General features: G+C 43.7%; 1 protein-coding gene across 1 annotated transcript; it reads left to right on the forward strand.

Moving 5' to 3' along the window:
• Positions 1-1,493: 1,493 nt before the first annotated feature.
• On the forward strand, positions 1,494-17,652 carry LOC139084636 (clathrin heavy chain 2-like). Its single transcript, XM_070628140.1, has 7 exons — positions 1,494-1,659; positions 2,253-2,378; positions 3,274-3,413; positions 3,763-3,994; positions 5,789-5,911; positions 8,402-8,547; positions 17,381-17,652. Exons 1-7 carry the CDS (start codon positions 1,648-1,650, stop codon positions 17,409-17,411), a joined length of 810 nt encoding a protein of 269 aa, XP_070484241.1. The 5' UTR covers positions 1,494-1,647; the 3' UTR covers positions 17,412-17,652.
• Positions 17,653-17,709: the final 57 nt, after the last annotated feature.

Consider the following 17,709-nt stretch of genomic DNA (forward strand, 5'->3'; position numbering starts at 1 on the left):
GGGCTGGTGGGCCTGCCCTGGTTGTTTCCCTTTGCCCTACTGTGAGCATCACACCCAGAAATGTGCTAGTGGGGCGTGGCTTTCCCAAGTGAGGGTCTGTTGGGGACAAGCTGCGGCTGTCTGGCTTGCCCAGGGTGGAGACACAGCATTTGTCCAGTGAGGCATCAAACCGCTGCCATGCGCCTAGTGATGCTGGGACTTTGGAGGAATGAGGGGAAGACCTGCTCTCACTCAGGCTGGCCTTCTGGTAAGAAGATGCCATCGGAGGAAAGTCTGCTGCAGCAGCAGTGGGGTGGTTCTGGGATGGGAGATGGCGGTAGGGTAGGGTTGGTGGGAACCATCGCCTTGGGGCTGCTGGTTCCATCCCCAGCTTACAGCCAAAGACCTGCTTGGGGAAAGTGGTCTTCTCGGGGGTGTCATGTCCTGCTATTGTTACCGGTACCTCCTGGCTGGAGCCTGTAATGGTTAGGAAATCCGTGCCTCTGGGTGTTATGGAACCCAGTCCATGGTGGCTCACGTTTGTGCCATCAGCTCAGTGTTAGGTAGCAGACTCTTCATTTGGAGGCTCCTATTTGAAGCCATTGCTTTTTCCTCTGTTCCTGGCATGTCTTTTTAGAGCAACAGTCACAGAGCCCTCTTACCTTACCTCAGTTTGAATTATTCTTGAAGATGACCATCTAGTGTACCTGGGCCCCCGAGAAGGATTCCATGTACATACATAGCGCGTATTTTACATCAGAACGTCCCAGATATACCTCCCAAATTTGGTGGAATTCTGATTAGCTATTTTGGGGAGATGCCAGAGCTGTCGAACTTCACATAGATTATAAATTCTGTGTGGGCTGTGGGTACTTGGAAAACAGAGCAAGGTCATTGTGGGCTGGGCCGTCAAAGGCAGGTGGGCTACAACCTTGGAGAAGGTCGTTGGTATTAGAAGGGCACAAAATGGAACAGTCTCTCTTCTTAGGCCTATTCTACTTCCTGGGTTCAATTGTGAACTTCAGCCAGGATCCAGATGTGCACTTGAAATACATTCAGGCTGCCTGTAAGACGGGGCAGATCAAGGTGGTGGAGAGGATATGCCGGAAGGATAATTGCTACCACCCGGAGCAGGTGAAGAACTTTCTGAAGGTGAGTGTGTCTGTGCGTTCCCTCCTTCCTTGAGCAAACCGTCAGCCAGCTGCCCAAGAGTTGGAAAGCTGGGTTTGTCTCCCCAGTGTTGCCTAGGTCCCCAGTGACAGCACTCTACTCTGAGGTCTAAAGTTCTTAGAGGAACCCACTAGTTGTTTTACGACTCTTCTGTGGAAAGAAGCTTGAGGCCGTGCTCTTAATTGGCTGACGTGGGAGTGGAGAGTTAGTGTCCTGCTGCTGTGTATTTCAGCAGCACCCCCAGCTGTGCCCTTGTTAATGAGGCTGGGCAAGGCTGCAGCAGCAAGTGAACCCCCCACTACTGGTGGCATAAAACACAAGTCGATTTCTTTCTCATGCACAGTTCTGAGTGGACGTGGCGGTAAGGGAGGTGGCTTCTTTTCCTACCATCTTTCATGGACTGAGCTCGTGACTACTTTGCCATCTTCAACATGTAGCCCTGAACATCGCCTTCCTGGTCAACTGGAAGAAGGAAAGAATACAGAGGAGCCAGCATGGATGTTTTTATGGGTGAGGCTGGAAGTGGCACATGACACTTTGATTCATTTTCTGTTAGAGGAGACTGGGTCACATGGCCACACCCAAGACTGCAAGGGTGCATTTGAACCTGAGCAGTGTGGTCTAGGTATGGCCAAAAAGGGGAGACATGAGTGTGGTGGGTTGCTGGGTGTGGAAAGCACGTGTTGGGGGCAGCCCCCTGCATTGACAGGTGATGTTCCATGGAGTATTACTGCTCGTCTGAAAAGGCAGCCCTTACTGGCAGGTGTTCTTGAGAGCCGCCCACTCTCTGCTGCCTGGTCTGGGTCAGATTTATGCATAATTAGCTACTTGTCTTAAAAAATGTTTCATTTTGGGCCAATTTGGAATATTATTCCAAAATTTAGCAGAGTTCTTTTTTTCTTTACCAAATACTATTTTCTTTCCCCTACATGTTTCTGAAAGCAAATAGTACATCCCCAAAAGCAAACACCTTAAAAAGACGACATATCTAGAACAGAGTCTTGTCTTAACTCTCCTGTGGGGCCACTGTGCTGGCAGAAGCAGTGCCATTCCTGCGCTGGGGCCCTCACTGCCTGACATGTACTCTGCTTTCTAACACATAGGAGGCCAGCCTCACAGACCAGTTCCCCTTCATCATTGTGTGTGATGGCTTTGACTTTGTCCACGACCTCGTCCTGTACTTATACCGAAACAACCTGCAGAAGTATATAGAGATCTACATTCAAAAGGTACTGCTGGGACCATCACTGCTGGCTCCCAGGTGACGTTTGGCTGCCTTTGTGCCTCGGTTGGTGGTTGGTGATAATAGTCTATACCTAAGAGGCTGCCTCTGACCCCTGAGTGTGTCTGAGACTGGTAGTTTGAAGGGTAATGTCTTAAGTCAGCTCAGGCTGCCATAGCAGAATTCCACAGACCAGGCAAAGATTTTCAACAGCAAACATTTTTTTCTCACAGTTCTGGAAGCTGAAAGTCCAAGATCAAGGTGCTGACCCTGCCACCTTGGCTTGATTCCTTCCAAGGCCTCTCTCGGCTTGCAGACAGCCACCTTCTGTCTGTGTCCTCACATGGTGTTTTCTCTTTGCCTGTGCCCCTGCTGTCTCTTTCTCTGTGTTTTTTTTCTTTTTTGAGGAAGATTAGCCCTGAGTAACTACTCCCAATCCTCCTCTTTTTACTGAGGAAGACTGGCCCTGAGCTAACATCCATGCCCATCTTCCTCTACTTTATGCATGGGACGCCTACCACAGCATGGCTTTTGCCAAGTGGTGCCATATCCATACCCGGGATCCAAACCAGCAAACCCCGGGCTGCCGAGAAGCAGAACATGCGCACTTAACCGCTGCGCCACCGGGCTGGCTCCTCTTCCTCTTCTTATAAGTACACCAGTCCCATGGGATTAGGGCCCCAGCCTTATGACTTCATTTAACTTTAATTATCTCCTCCAAAGGCCTATCTTGAAATACAGTCACATCTGGGGTTAGAGCTTCAACATGAATTTTGGAGGGGGAAAAGTTCGCTTCATCACAGGAGCCCTTTCAGGTTTTTGACCATACTGTCCAAGTCTTGGGGGCCTTGGGGCAATGACCTGTGCATGCAGCACTGAAGTCACCACCTTGCCCATTCTAGGTCAACCCTGGCCGAATCCCAGCCGTGGTTGGAGGGCTGCTTGATGTGGATTGTTCTGAGGATATTAAAAACCTAATCATGGTGGTGAGAGGACAGTTCTCCACTGATGAGCTGGTGGCTGAAGTAGAAAACGGAAACAGGTAAGGTATTGTAGCTTGGTATCTTCTTGTACCCTTGGGGTCTAGTGTTTGTTTTTAAGTCCCTGACTGATTCTCTACGATCCCTTCACGTTAGCCTCCTGGCCCCAGGACTGACTGTCTCTGGCTGGTCTTTCATGTTTAGATCTACTAGTGAGTTATTTCTATTGATATTGAAGACCTTTGGGAAAAATTTAACAATTGACATCTGGAACTCAAATCTGTCTTGGTCCCTAGAGCAACGTGGGGTTAATGAAATGGGAGATTATTTTGTTTCTAGAAGCAACCTTCAGAGTCCAGGGGCTGGACGTTAGCTCTGAGACTGGTAATGGTGCGCTTCCTTCTCTCAAAGGCTAAAGCTGCTGCTTCTCTGGCTGGAGTCCCGGAGCCATGAAGGCTGTGAGGAGCCTGCCACTCACAGTGCACTCGCCAAGATCTGCATTGACAGCAGCAGCCCCGAGCACTTCCTGAGAGAGAATGCCTACTACAGCAGCCTTGTGGTGTGCCAGTACTGTGAGAAGAGGGACCCACATCTGGCCTGCCTTGCCTGGGAGAGGGGGCAGTGTGACCTTGAGCTCATCGAGGTGTGCAGCAGATATGCTCAGCTGCCAGGCCTCCTGAGGCAGGGCTTCAGACGCATCGTCTGTGGGGTCTGATGAGGGCTGCTTCTGAAGCTCACCATGGCGGGTCATGAAACACATTTCCATAACCTTAGTTTCCTTCCAGTTCTGACACCTTGTCTCTGGCCTGCTCGTGCCCTGTTTGTATGTATTGTGCCTATAGGTCTGACTGGCCCCTGGTCTGTCCTGTCAGTCCTCTGCTTACAGTCTTCAGTGCTGCCCGGTGTCCTGAGGGCAAAACTGAACCCCTTACCTGACCCAGGAGCTCCTCTGTGGACTGCCACCCTCCCCCAACCGACCTGACCACCTCCCCTCTTGCCTCTCCACCTGCATTCCCTTGCACTTCCTGCCCCTCTTCTGGGCGCAGCCCCTTACACACGCCCTTCGCCATCTCTTCCCAACCACGGAGCTTTCACTGGCCCCTCTTTGGAATGTTCCCCCAGGCCTCCTGCTTACCTCTGCCTTGGCTTGGTTCTACATGTATTCAATTACTTTTTTAGGTTGAGCTGTTGATACTTAACCACATGACCTAAAACTGCAGAAATCTCATGTGCATGCATCTGACGTTTGTCTGACTGTAAGCTCCTTGTGGGCAGCTGGTCTGTTTGCCCCCAGCACCTCAGGGCATCTGGCAGCACAGTAGAAAGTCACAACTGGGGAAGGAGTCTATTAGGCATCAGGCATCCAGAGCTGAAGATCAAGAGCAGCTCACTTTTCTCATCCTACTCTCACTTTGGACACACCACCGAAGCGACAATCTGGGCGGACATATCCCCCCACCTGCGAGTCTCTGGGGAGCCTGGGGACTTTAGTTAGTTTGATACCATAAGCCACCTTTTGGCTTAATTTACCACCTTTTTAACAAAGTGCAGTTAAAGACCTTTTGGAGGTCTTTGCATCCATCTGCCCTATGAGGTGATGTGTCCTTTTAGTAAGGCAGTTCACATAGGACAGAGACGCCCTTGGTCTGCTCTTTGGGCAGGAGAGCTGTGGTGAGATTTCAGAGTGGGCACCTGTGTGCTTGGCGCTGGGCCAGCCCACTCCTGGCCGCCTGCTATGTACAGGCGCAGCCTGCATTCGCAGACACACGTGGATCATGCAAGGAATCTGATTCCCGCCAGGCCTTAGCAAGTCCCTCACAGACTGGAATGTTCCAATGGACAGTTGGTTTTTTGGAGATATATTGTAACATTCAGAAAAGAGTCTCAAGTTCAGTCAATGAAAGCATATTTTAATGTTCGTAGGCCTTAAAATATTGCATCATATATGCTGTTCTATACCAGTTCTACACTATTCTGATAATACTTTAGAGATAGTTTAGAGCTAGCTACATGTGAGTATTTAAATTTAAATTAACTAAAATTAAAAACTGGTTTCTCCTTCATCCACGACATTTCAAATGCTCGGTAGCCTCCTGTAGCTAGTGGTGGCTCTATAGGACAGCACAGGTCAGAACATCTTCATCTCGGAAACTTCTGCTGGGCAACACCGCTTTAGAGAGAGGGCTTGATGTGTGAGGAGCTGCACCTCGCTGTAAGTTGTAAACTGAGAAAGGGGCCTTTGGAGACAGCTCATCGCTCTTAAGAGGGCATTGTCAACCTTTTCGGATGCTGCTGGTCTCATGTCGAAGCACTACATCTCTCTCTTGGGCTCTGGCTTTCCACAAGTGTCAGGTCAGAGGGAACTGACTGGGGTGGGTCCCTCAAGTAGCTTCCATTGGTTGGCTGCTTGTGTTATACACAAGTATGCTTATTTCAGGTTTGCAATGAGAATTCTCTGTTCAAAAGCCAGGTCCACTACCTGGTTCACAGGAAGGACCCAGAGCTCTGGGCTCAAGACCTTGAGGAGACCAGCCCATCCAGGAGACAGCTGGTTGACCAGGTGAGGCACAGAAAGGGCAGGGGGATGTATGCGTGTGTGCGCCCACATGTTGCCCTCTAATCGTCTGTGGCTCAAGTGACTGGTTTGATTATTATATCAAAAACATCTCAGACGTGTGACCAGACAATCTTGCAAACCTTCACTACTCTCTTCTCTCTCTAGAAGCAGCTTGCCTAAAAATGGTTTCATTCCCAAGGGTGCGCTAACTTGGAGCCGTTTATTGGTTAAGGGCACAGGCTTGGCCCTAATCTCTAAAGCAGGGATGTTCAGCCTCAGTAAAAGGAATATCTGATGGCATGCCTGCATGCTGCGTCCTAATATTTTTCCACCTCAGCCCTTGCTGACAAAAGTTAAGTGACTGTCAACATTGTCTCAACTGGACTTCCCTTAGTTGAGGAGCCCCTTGTACCTTTATGACCATCCACCGTCTCCTTGGAGCTGGGGTGCAGTGCTGGGGCAGGGGGTCCTTCCTAGGTGCACCCTGACAGGTAGTTGTTGGCCTCGCCCTTCAGTGGGCTTCCTGTAGGCCCTCAGCATTAGCAGATGGTGCCTTCGTCTTCCTCAGCGCTGTCCCCTAGCTGCTGAGCACAGTGTTCAGGGCTGGCCTAAGACCAGGTGGGAACGAGATCCTGGTCCAACAAGTGGGCTTCATTCAGCCTGAGGTGGTCAATTAAAGCGCCCACCTGCCCTGAGGACGTTGCCAGCCCACTGGGCGCATTTGTTTAAACTCAAGGGTTAGCGTTCCCCTGTATCTCTACTGAATTTCACCTTCTTGCTCTCTGTCCACTGTTGTCATGCCCATGCTTTTATTTTTTTCTTAATAAACTTTTTATTGTGGAACACTTCTAGCTGTGTAGAAGCTCATGTTATTTTGAATCTTCTTTATTCAGCTTTGGACTTATCCATCTCTCAGATTTTCGTGAGAGTTTAATGCACTTCATCCAAACCTGATGGAGACACTGAGCAGCAGAGAGCGTGGGGCAGAGTCGGTTAAGAGTCCTCTAGGGATCTTCCTTCAAGTTCGTGGACAACAGGTTTCTCCAGCTGTGGTCCTGCTGCCTCGTGCATCTTGTAGGTCACATCATATTGGAACCAGGAAGAGCAGCTTTAACGTTACGCTGAACTGAAGCCAGTGGGTGCCTCTGGGTCTCCCCGTGTCTGTGTGGAGCCACTGGTCCTGTCATTATGTCTGCTGTGACTGAATATTCATAACCGCCTCCTGGGGACATTCTCCTGCAGTGCCCTTCTAATTAGAGGGAATGTGTGATGGCAGTGGCAGACTGCTTTTAGGTCTGGAGTAGAAACTCATTATGGAAAGTTTACTTACAGGAAGCAGTGTTCTGAGGTGACCTTAGGTTGGGCATCCTGTTTGACTCAAATAGATGGCAGAAATTTATTTTTGCCCTTAGAACAACCAGTGTGTATTTCGAGTGCTGTAAGGTTTTCGAGAATTGAAAGCACATCTCCTCTGAGTGGACTTGGTTTGCTATGTCGCAGCTGTCCTTTCCCTTGAGTGTACGCGGCTTGTTACCTACTGCAGTAGCCCCTTTTCTCGACCTCCTCTGCATGTGTATTGGGATTGTTAAAAACTCCTTAGAGCAAGAACTTTTGTCTCTTACGGTGCCGTGGAGTATGTAGTGGCCGCTTGTAAGGTGGACTAGGCTGACCTTGATCCTAGTTCCATTGAAGCCCTTCACGATTGCATGGTGAAAGTTCATGGCCAGAGGTGTACGTCAGCGTGTCAGACCTCCTCAGAGCTGTCTGTTCTTCCTCATTAGTGGACTGCTATTGCCCACCTGATGAAAACCAGAAACTTGACAGAAATGATAGATCCTGAAGTCGCCAAAGGCCCCTGGTATGAAGTGCAAAGAGTACAGTGCTGGTCTCCTAGCTGGCTATTATTTGGTAATTGTATTCTTTGGAAAAATGTCTTTTTGCCCAATTTGTACGTTTTCTTGTAGGTGAGACACCCGTAGTTGAATCAGGGGTGCGTGGCCAGTCTTTTGTTGGCCTTTCCTTCAGAGCATGATTCTGAGGGCTCTGGCTCGGGGTGTGCTTGACTGCATCCCTGCAGGTGGGCTGGACCACAGCCGCGGCGGTGCTCTAGGCTATCAAGGGGCCAGTGGGGTCCCTGTGGAGGCCACATTTGCTATGAACAATGGCTTACGAAAACGAAGATGAGAGCAGACATGCGTCTCAGCTACCTGCTTAGTGCACTGTGTTCCTGGCTTTGGAGTAAATTTACAGTATGGTCATTGGTGCAGAGATAAGTCTGTAGCCCTTTTGATGTGAGAGAAAAAAATTGTTAAAATAGGGCAAACAGAGAAATCCCTGAGATTGACTCCTTTAAACACCCTTTCCTTTGTACCGTGAGAAATCTCCCATTTTCTATTCCAGACTGTCTTGGAGGAATCTTTCCCTTCTGTTTAGCTTCAAAGATACCATCTTGAAAGAACTTTATGTAACCTTTCTAATGATTTTTTAAACCAGTTGGTACAAACAGCATTGTCAGAAACACAGGATCCTGAAGAGGTCTCAGTCACTGTCAAGGCCTTCATGACAGCTGACCTGCCTAACGAACTGATTGAGCTGCTGGAGAAGACGGTTCTGCATACCTCTGTCTTCAGTGAGCACAGGTGAGGGTGTGCCAGGGTGCTGCTTGACATTCACGTTCCATTACATCTCGTCTCACCTCACCCATCCAGCCTCACCATCGGCTGCTCCCCGGACATGTGGCCAGTCTTCTTATTACTGCCTTTGTGTCTTCAGCCCAGCCCTTCTCTTCACTTATTTAAATCCTACCTGTCTCTGTCTAGCCCAGCATAAAATTTACTTTTTCCAGGAAGCTGTCCTTCCTCTTACGGCTCTGGCCCACATTGTTCTTTAGCCACACTGCTCAGAGAAAGGGAGCTAACATTTGTTAGGGCCTACTGTGTCCCGAGTATGTGTAATCTTGAAATCATGGGGAACAAAGCTTGGAAACAGATGGCAAGAAACTAAATCTGGGCACATATCAGGGAAGACTTGCTAGAGATGCACTGAGAGGTATGATGAGTGGGAGCTGGGATAGGAACAGCATTCTGGGCAGAAGCAACTGCATGAGCGGCCCCCCGGAGGGAACAGAGCATGCTTCAGTGAGGCCTCACCTGGTATTTGCCGCCACTTTAGAATTCATTGTGAGGGATTCTGTGTCAGACAGGTCGTAATGTGTTCACATTGAAAATCCTGCTGTATAAAGATTTAATTGTAAGATTTATTTTGTAGGCCAGAAGGGCTTTCAAGGTATGTGGTTATTATGTTAAGATATGTGTGTGTGTGTTTGTTTTTAAACATGGAAATGCTATATGGTAAATTATTGAATGTGAAATTATATATTTTTTAAGTTAATTTTTATTGAATTTATGATAGTTTACAATCTTATGAAATTTCAGTTGTACATTATTGCTTGTCAGTCATGTTGTAGGTGCAAACCTTCTCCCTTTGTGCCCACCCCCACCCCCCCCTTTCCCCTGGAAAACACTAATCTGTTCTCTTTGTCCACATGTTTAAATTCCTCATATGAGTGGAGTCATACAGAGATTGTCCTTCTCTATCTGGCTTATTTCACTTAACATAATTCCCTCAAGGTCCATCCATGTTGTTGCGATTGGGACGATTTTATTCTTTTTTACGGCTGAATAGTATCCCATTGTGTATATATGCCATATCTTCTTTATCCAATCATCACTTGATGGGCACTTAGGTTGCTTCCACATCTTGGCTATTGTGAATAATGCTGCAATGAACATAGGGGTGCATGGGACTTTTGGAATTGCTGACTTCAAGCTCTTTGGATAGATACCCAGTAGTGAGATTGCTGGGTCATATGGTATTTCTATTTTTAATTTTTTGAGGAATCTCCATACTGTTTTCCATAGTGGCTGCACCAGTTTGCATTCCCACCAACAGTGTATGAGTGATCATTTTTTCTCCACAACCTCTCCAACATTTGTTACTATTTGTTTTGGTTATTTTTGCCATTCTAATGGGTGTAAGGTGATATCTTAGTGGAGTTTTGATTTTCATTTCCCTGATGATCAGTGATGATGAACATCTTTTCATGTGCCTATTGGCCATCTGTATGTCTTCTTTGGAGAAATGTCTGTTCATGTCTCCTGCCCATTTTTTTTTTAATTTTTATTGAGTTAATGATAGGTTACAATCTTGTCAAATTTCAGTTGTACATTATTGTTTGTCAGTCGTGTTGTAAGTGCACCCCTTCACCCTTTGTGCCCTCCCCCCACCCCACCTTTCCCCCAGTAGCCACTAATCTGTTCTCTTTGTCTGCATTTTTAAATTCCTCATATGAGTGGAGTCATACAGAGATTGTCCTCTATCTGGCTTATTTCACTTAACATAATTCCCTCAAGGTCCATCCTTATTGTTGCAAATGGGACAATTTTGTTCTTTTTTATGACTGAGTAGTATTCTATTGTGTATATGTATACCACATCTTCTTTATCCAGTCATCAGTTGATGGGCACTTAGATTGCTTCCACTTCTTGGCTATTGTAAATAATGCTGCAATGAACAGTGGGGTGCATGGGACTTTTGGAATTGCTGACGTCAAGTTCTTTGGATAGATACCCAGTAGTGGGATGGCTGGATCGTATGGTATTTCTATTTTTAGTTTTTTGAGGAATCTCCATACTGTTTTCCATAGTGGCTGTACCAGTTTGCATTCCCAGCAACAGTGTATGAGGGATCCTTTTTCTCCACAACCTCTCCAACGTTTGTTACGGATATTTTTGTCATACTAATGAGTGTAAGGTGATATCTTAGTGTAGTTTTGATTTGCATTTCCCTGGTGATCAGCGATGATGAACAACTTTTCATGTGCCTATTGGCCATCCGTATATCTTCTTTGGAGAAATGTCTGTTCATGTCTCCTGCCCATTTTGTGGTTGGGTTGTTTGATTTTTTGTTGAGTTGTGTGTGTTCTTTATATATTATGGATATTAACCCTTTATCAGATGTATGACTTGCAAATATGTTTTCTCAGTTAGTGGGTTGTTTTTTTGTTTCAATCCTGTTTTCCTTTGCCTTGAAGAAGCTCTTTAGTCTGATGAAGTCCCATTTGTTTATTCTTTCTCTTGTTTCCCTTGTCTGAGAAGATGTGGTGCCCGAAAAGGTGCTTTTAATACTGATGTCAAAGAGTGTACTGCCTACGTTTTCTTCTAGAAGCCTTATGGTTTCAGGTCTTACCTTTGGGTCTTGGATCCATTTTGAGTTTATTTCGGTGAATGGTGAAAAAGAATGGTCAGTTTTCATTCTTTCACATGTGGCTTTCCAGTTTTCCCAGTACCTTTTGTTGAAAAGACTTTCTTTTCTCCATTGTATGCCCTCAGCTGCTTTGTCGAAGATTAGCTGTTCATAGCTGTGTGGTTTTATTTCTGGGCTTTCAATTCTGTTCCATTGATCTGTGCACCTGTTTTTGTACCAGTACCATGCTGTTTTGATTACTGTAGCTTTGTAATATGTTTTGAAGTCAGGGATTGTGATGCCTCCAGCTTTGTTCTTTTTTCTCAGGATTGCTTTAGCAATTTGGGGTCTTTTGTTGCCCCATATGAATTTTAGGATTCTTTGTTCAATTTCTGTAAAGAATGTCATTGGGATTCTGATTGGGATTCCATTGAATCTGTAGATTCCTTTAGGTAGAATGGAGATTTTAACTATGTTTATTCTTCCAATCCAAGTACATGGAATGCCTTTCCATCTCTTTATGTCATCATCCATTTCTTTCAGAAAAGCCTTGTAGTTTTCGGCGTATAGGTTTTTAACTTCCTTAGTTAAATTCACCCAGGGGTATTTTATTCTTTTTGTAGCGATTGTGAATGGTATTGTGTTCTTGAGTTCTTTTTCTGTTAGTTTGTTATTAGAGTATAGAAATGCTACTGATTTATGTAAATTGATCTTATACCCTGCAACTTTGCTATAGTTGTTGATTATTTCTAATAGTTTTCCAATGGTTTCTTTGGGGTTTTCTATATATAACATCATGTCGTCTGCAAACAGCGAGAGTTTCACTTCTTCCCTCCCTATTTGGATTCCTTTTATTCCTTTCTCTGGCCTAATTGCTTTGGCCAAAACCTCCAGTACTATGTTAAATAAGAGTGGTGATAGAGGGCATCCTTGTCTTGTTCCTGTTCTCAGGGGTATGGTGCTCTGTTTTTGCCCACTGAGTATGATGCTGGCTGTGGGTTTGTCATATATGGCCTTTATTATGTTGAGGTAATTCCCTTCTATCCCCATTTTGTTCAGAGTTTTTATCATAAAAGGCTGTTGGATCTTGTCAAATGCTTTCTCTGCATCTATTGAGATGATCATGTGGTTTTTATTCCTCAATTTGTTGATGTGGTGTATCACATTGATTGATTTGCGGATGTTGAACCATCCCTGTGTCCCTGATATGAATCCCACTTGATCATGATGTATGATCCTTTTCATGAATTGCTGAATTCAGGTTGCCAAAATTATGTTGAGAATTTTTGCATCTATGTTCATCAGCGATGTTGGCCTGTAGTTCTTTTTCGTGCTGTCCTTGTCAGGCTTTGGTATCAGCGTGATGTTGGCCTCGTAGAATGTGTTAGGAAGTGTTCCATCCTCCCTAATTTTTTGGAATAGCTTGAAAAGGATAGGTATTAAATCCTCTCTGAAAGTTTGGTAGAATTCCCCAGGAAAGCCATCTGGTCCTGGGGTTTTATTCTTTGGGATGCTTTTGATTGCTGTTTCAATCTCCTTCCTTGTGATTGGTCTGTTCAAATTGTCTGCTTCTTCTTGACTCAGCTTTGGGAGATTGTAAGATTCTAAGAATTTATCCATTTCCTCTAGGTTATCCATTTTGCTGGCATATAGTTTTTCGTAGTATTCTCTTATAATCCATTGTATTTCTGTGGAGTCTGCTGTTATTTCTCCTCTTTCATTTCTGATTTTGTTTATTTGAGCTTTCTCTCTTTTTTTCTTTGTAAGTCTGGCTAGGTGTTTGTCAATTTTATTTATCTTCTCAAAGAACCAGGTCTTTGTTTCATTGATCCTTTCTACTGCCTTTTTCGTTTCAATAGCATTTATTTCTGCTCTGATTTTTATTATTTTTCTCCTTCTGCTGACTTTGGGCTTTGTTTGTTCTTCTTTCTCTAATTCAGTTAGGTGTAATTTGAGATTGCTTATTTGGGATTTTTCTTGTTTGTTAAGGTGTGCTTGTATTGCGATGAGTTTCCCTCCTAGTGCAGCTTTTGCTGTACCTCCTATGAGTTGGTATGGCATGTTATCATTTTCATTTGTCTCCAGAAACTTTTTTATTTCTTCTTTAATTTCTTTAATGATCTATTGCTTGTTCAATAGCATATTGTTTAATCTCCACATCTTTGTCCCTTTCTCAGCTTTTTTCTTGTAATTAATTTATAGCTTTATAGCATTATGATAGGAGAACATACTTGTTATTATGTCAGTTTTTTTAAATTTATAGAGGCTTGCCTTGTTTCCCAACATATGGTCTATCCTTGAGAACGTTCCATGCGCACCTGAGAAGAATGTGTATTCTGCTGTTTTTGGATGGAGTGTTCTGTATATGTCTGTTAAGTCCAACTGTTTTAGCTTTTCATTTAATTCCACTGTTTCCTTGTTGATTTTCTGTCTGGATGATCTGTCAATTGATGTGAGTGGGGTGTTGAGGTCCCCTACTATTATTGGGTTATTTTTGCTATCTTCTTTTAGGTTTGTTAATAGTTGCTTTATGAACTTTGGTGCTCCTGTGTAGGGTGCATAGATATTTATAAGCATTATTTCTTCTTGATGTAGTGTCCCTTTGATCATTGTATACTGACCCTCTATGTCTCTCTCCACCTGCCTTATCTTGAAATCTGCTTTGTCTGATATAAGTATTGCGACACCTGCTTTCTTTTGTTTGCTATTAGCTTGGAGTATTGTCTTCCACCCCTTCACTCTGAGCCTGTGTTTGTCCTTGGAGGTGAGGTGTGTTTCCTGGAGGCAACAGATTGTTGGATCTTGTTCTTTAATCCATCTTGCCACTCTGTGTCTTTTTATTGGAGAGTTCAATCCGTTTACATTGAGCGTGATTATTGATGCATGAGAGCTTAATGCTGTCATTCTGTCACTCGTCCGGTTTTCCTGCATTTCCTCTGTTGCTCGTCCTGTGTGTTTTGGCCTACCTGTTGACTTCTGCAGTTTCTTATGCTGGGTTTCTTAGCTTTTTCCTCATTCATTTTTTGTGTCTCTGTTCTGTTTTTTAGTTTAGCGGCTACCCTGAAGTTTGTATTCAGAATCTCATGCATAACATAGTTCATTTTCTGGTGTCCTTAACCTAAACTGTTTCAGTCCCTTTGCTCCTCCCCTCCTAAGTTATTATTGTCATCTCTTATTCCAACTTGTGTCGTGAGTTTGTGGTTAAAGTGACAAGGTTGTCTTCATTTTTGGTGTTTTCTTCCCTTTATCCTAGTGCTATAGTTGAATATTTGCTATCTTATTCTGATTCTATCTTTTTGTTTCCTTACTCTGTGTTTTGTGACCCTTTCTCACTTTTTTAATTTTTTCAGGTATGAGGGCCTTCTTGAGTATTTCTTTTAGTGGGGACCTCATGGCTACGAAGTCCATTAGCTTTTGTTTGTCTGGGAAAGATTTAATTTCTCCCTCATATCTGAAGGATATTTTTGCTGGATAGAGTATTCTTGGCTGAAGATTTTTATCTTTTAAAGTTTTCAATATGTCATTCCAATCTCTCCTAGCTTGTAAGGTTTCTGCAGAGAAATCTGCTGAAAGTCTGATATGGGTTCCTTTGTAGATTATTTTCTTCTGCCTTGCTGCCCTGAGTATTCTTTCTTTGTCCTTCACTTTTGCCAGTTTTACTACTATATGCCTTGCAGTAGGTCTTCTTACATTGACAAATCTAGGAGATCTCAAAGCTTCCTCCACGCACATTTCTCTCTCATTCCCTAGACTTGGGAAGTTCTCTGCTATTACTTCTTTGGGCATGCTTTCCGCTCTATTCTCCTTTTTGTCTCCCTTGGGGATACCAGTAATTCTTAGGTTGCATTTCCTCATTGAGTTGGCTATTTCTTGGAGATTTTCTTGATTTCTTTTCAGTTGAAATTATATTTCAATGTAATCATAAACCCTGATTGATTATAGGGTGTCAGAGTTAAGGTTTCTGAGGTGACTAGGATATTCTGTCTTGCTGTCTGGCTAATCTCCTTTGATAGATATTAGTTTGTGGGTTCTTCCAGCAAAAGACATTTAAAGGTGGTTCTCACTGTGCGTGCTGCTGCCTTGGACACTGTTGCTTCTCAGACATGCAGGGGGAACTTCAAGTTCTTGCTCTTCTTTCTGTGACTCACTGCTTCACCAGTCATAGTTTCACGTGCAGGTGAAAATAGCCTGGGTTGGCTTTGTGGCAGATAGACACCTATATACGTGGACAGAGACTATCACTGGAAAAGCTTAAAGTGTACTTTGAAATATGCAGTCTTTAAAATGAATCAATGAGCTAGTGAGTAAATAAAGCAAACTTGAGATAAAAAAAAGACCTGGAGAAGTAGGAGGGACACAGTCTGACTTGCCAAACTCTACTGAACCTGGGCTGTGGTTCTCACACCTTACAGGACACAGAGGACCACAAGACCTAAGGGCCTACAAAAGGTGGGAAGTCTGCAAACAAACCCCTCCTGAATGCAAGGATAAACTTTTATCCCAGCGTTGTCTAGCTCTCTGCTGAGAGACCAGCTAAAACAAAACAAAGCAAAAAAGAGCTGTTTTGAACCATGGTGCTAGATTATGAGGACAACCTGGCCCTGACAGGCTGATCCACTAATGGATTTTAGCACAAATTCTTGTGAACTGGTGTAGTATTAAAAACCCTCAGGTGGAAATTTAATTTTGAAGTGATTGCCATCAGGTAGTACCTTCAGATCTCTGCCGGAGAAGAACACAAATCCTTTTAGGAGAAACCTACCTTCTAGCAAGGCCTCAAAGAATTCTTACAGATAACATTCCAAGAAATAATGAGCTCAGGTAAAAACACTGACAGAATGGATCAGAAAACAAGGTACCATTAGTATGAGCAAGGTAAGAGAGTAGAGTCAGACCTTCCTAGAGAGACTAGAAGTATTGGAATTATCACAGAATATAAAATTACTTGTAATGTGGTTAAATACCAAAAAAAGGTTAAGCATATGTTTTAAAATACCAAATAACTTTGATAAATATAAATTTATATGTATTTGAAATTGAAGTAAATGCCAAATGGGTTTAGCAGCATTAGAGAGTAAACGAATTGGAAGGTAGATATGAAGAAATTGCAAGAACATGGCCAAGACAGGTAGGTGGGAAATATGAAAGAGTTTAAGAGACATACAGGTTGAAGGGAGATCTAATCAGAGCCTCAGAGCAGAGAGTGAGGCACTGTTTGGAAGGAGAATGATGGAGATCTAGTTCTCAAATTCAGGAAGTCTGGCAAATCCTGAGGAGGATTAATTTTTTAAAACCACCCTTACGTGTGTTATAGCAAAACTACAGGACATCAAAAAAAAATTTTAAGCAGCCAGAGAGAATTTATGAAGGAATATGAATTATATTGACAGCAGACTTCTCACTAGCCTCAGTGGAAGCCAAAGAATGATGGGATGATACAGTGATTTCAAAGTGCATTAGCATGACTAATAAGTTGAAAATAGAAGAATGAAAAAACGTTAGACAAATGCAAAACCTCAAAACACTTGTATTCTTCTGATATTTTTATATATATAAATAATATGATCCATATTAGTATGACATAAAACAGGCTGTAGGGTGAGAACCATTATCAAAGCAAAGAGGGCCAGTACATAATGATGAAATGTTCAGTTCACCAAGAAGATAATTCTGAACTTATACACCTAATAATATAGCCTCAAAATATATAAATCAAAAATTGACAAAACTGCAAGGAGACATAGGCAAATTCACCATACTGGGAGATCTTAACATACCTCCAAGTAATTGATAGAACAATTGGAATAAAAAACTAAGTATCTTAAAAAGTATACATAAACAAAGACAATAATAAATATACTTTTTAAAGTACATAAAAACAGTGTAACTGTTGACAGTTAATGTGGGTTATAAGCTTACTGGAATGAATTTACACATAATATATTCAATAAGTAGACATTATTAAAGAAAAATTAGAAGACAAATAAAAAACTGGACTTCACCAATCCTACCCACTCAACCATGGTAAACAGCTTGATAGAAATTCCTGAATAATCAGACCATGTTGAAAGACATCAGTTTTACCTGCATCACTCAAATTCAGTGTAATACCAGTAAAAATTCCTATTTGTTTACTTATGGAACTTGACAAGGAGATTTAAAATGGTATATCAAGAGGCGGGACCAAGATAGCAGAGTGAGTGGACTCCTTTGTCTCTTCCCCTTCAGATCTACAACTAATTGGACATTCGCCGGTTAACAGTTAACAAAGGATATCCAGATAGTATCTCAAGACGTCTGAGAGACTCGTGCTGCTATACATCGGAAGGCGGATGGACTTCCCCCCGGAAGGAGGTAGAAATAGGTGAAATCTCTCCGACCCCCGACCCCCGGACAGCCTAGTACCTGAAAGAGGCTCTCTTCCAGTGGACTCCCCCATAGCATCGCCATGCACCAAGGGCAGGAATGTGCACTCACCAGTGGAGCGACGATGGAAACAGGTGACAACAGCCCTACCTAAGCCCCCGCGATTACACCTAAGCCCAGGGGGAAACTCC

This window comes from Equus przewalskii, chromosome 7, assembly GCF_037783145.1.
Source record: "Equus przewalskii isolate Varuska chromosome 7, EquPr2, whole genome shotgun sequence".
Classification (NCBI taxonomy): domain Eukaryota; kingdom Metazoa; phylum Chordata; class Mammalia; order Perissodactyla; family Equidae; genus Equus; species Equus przewalskii.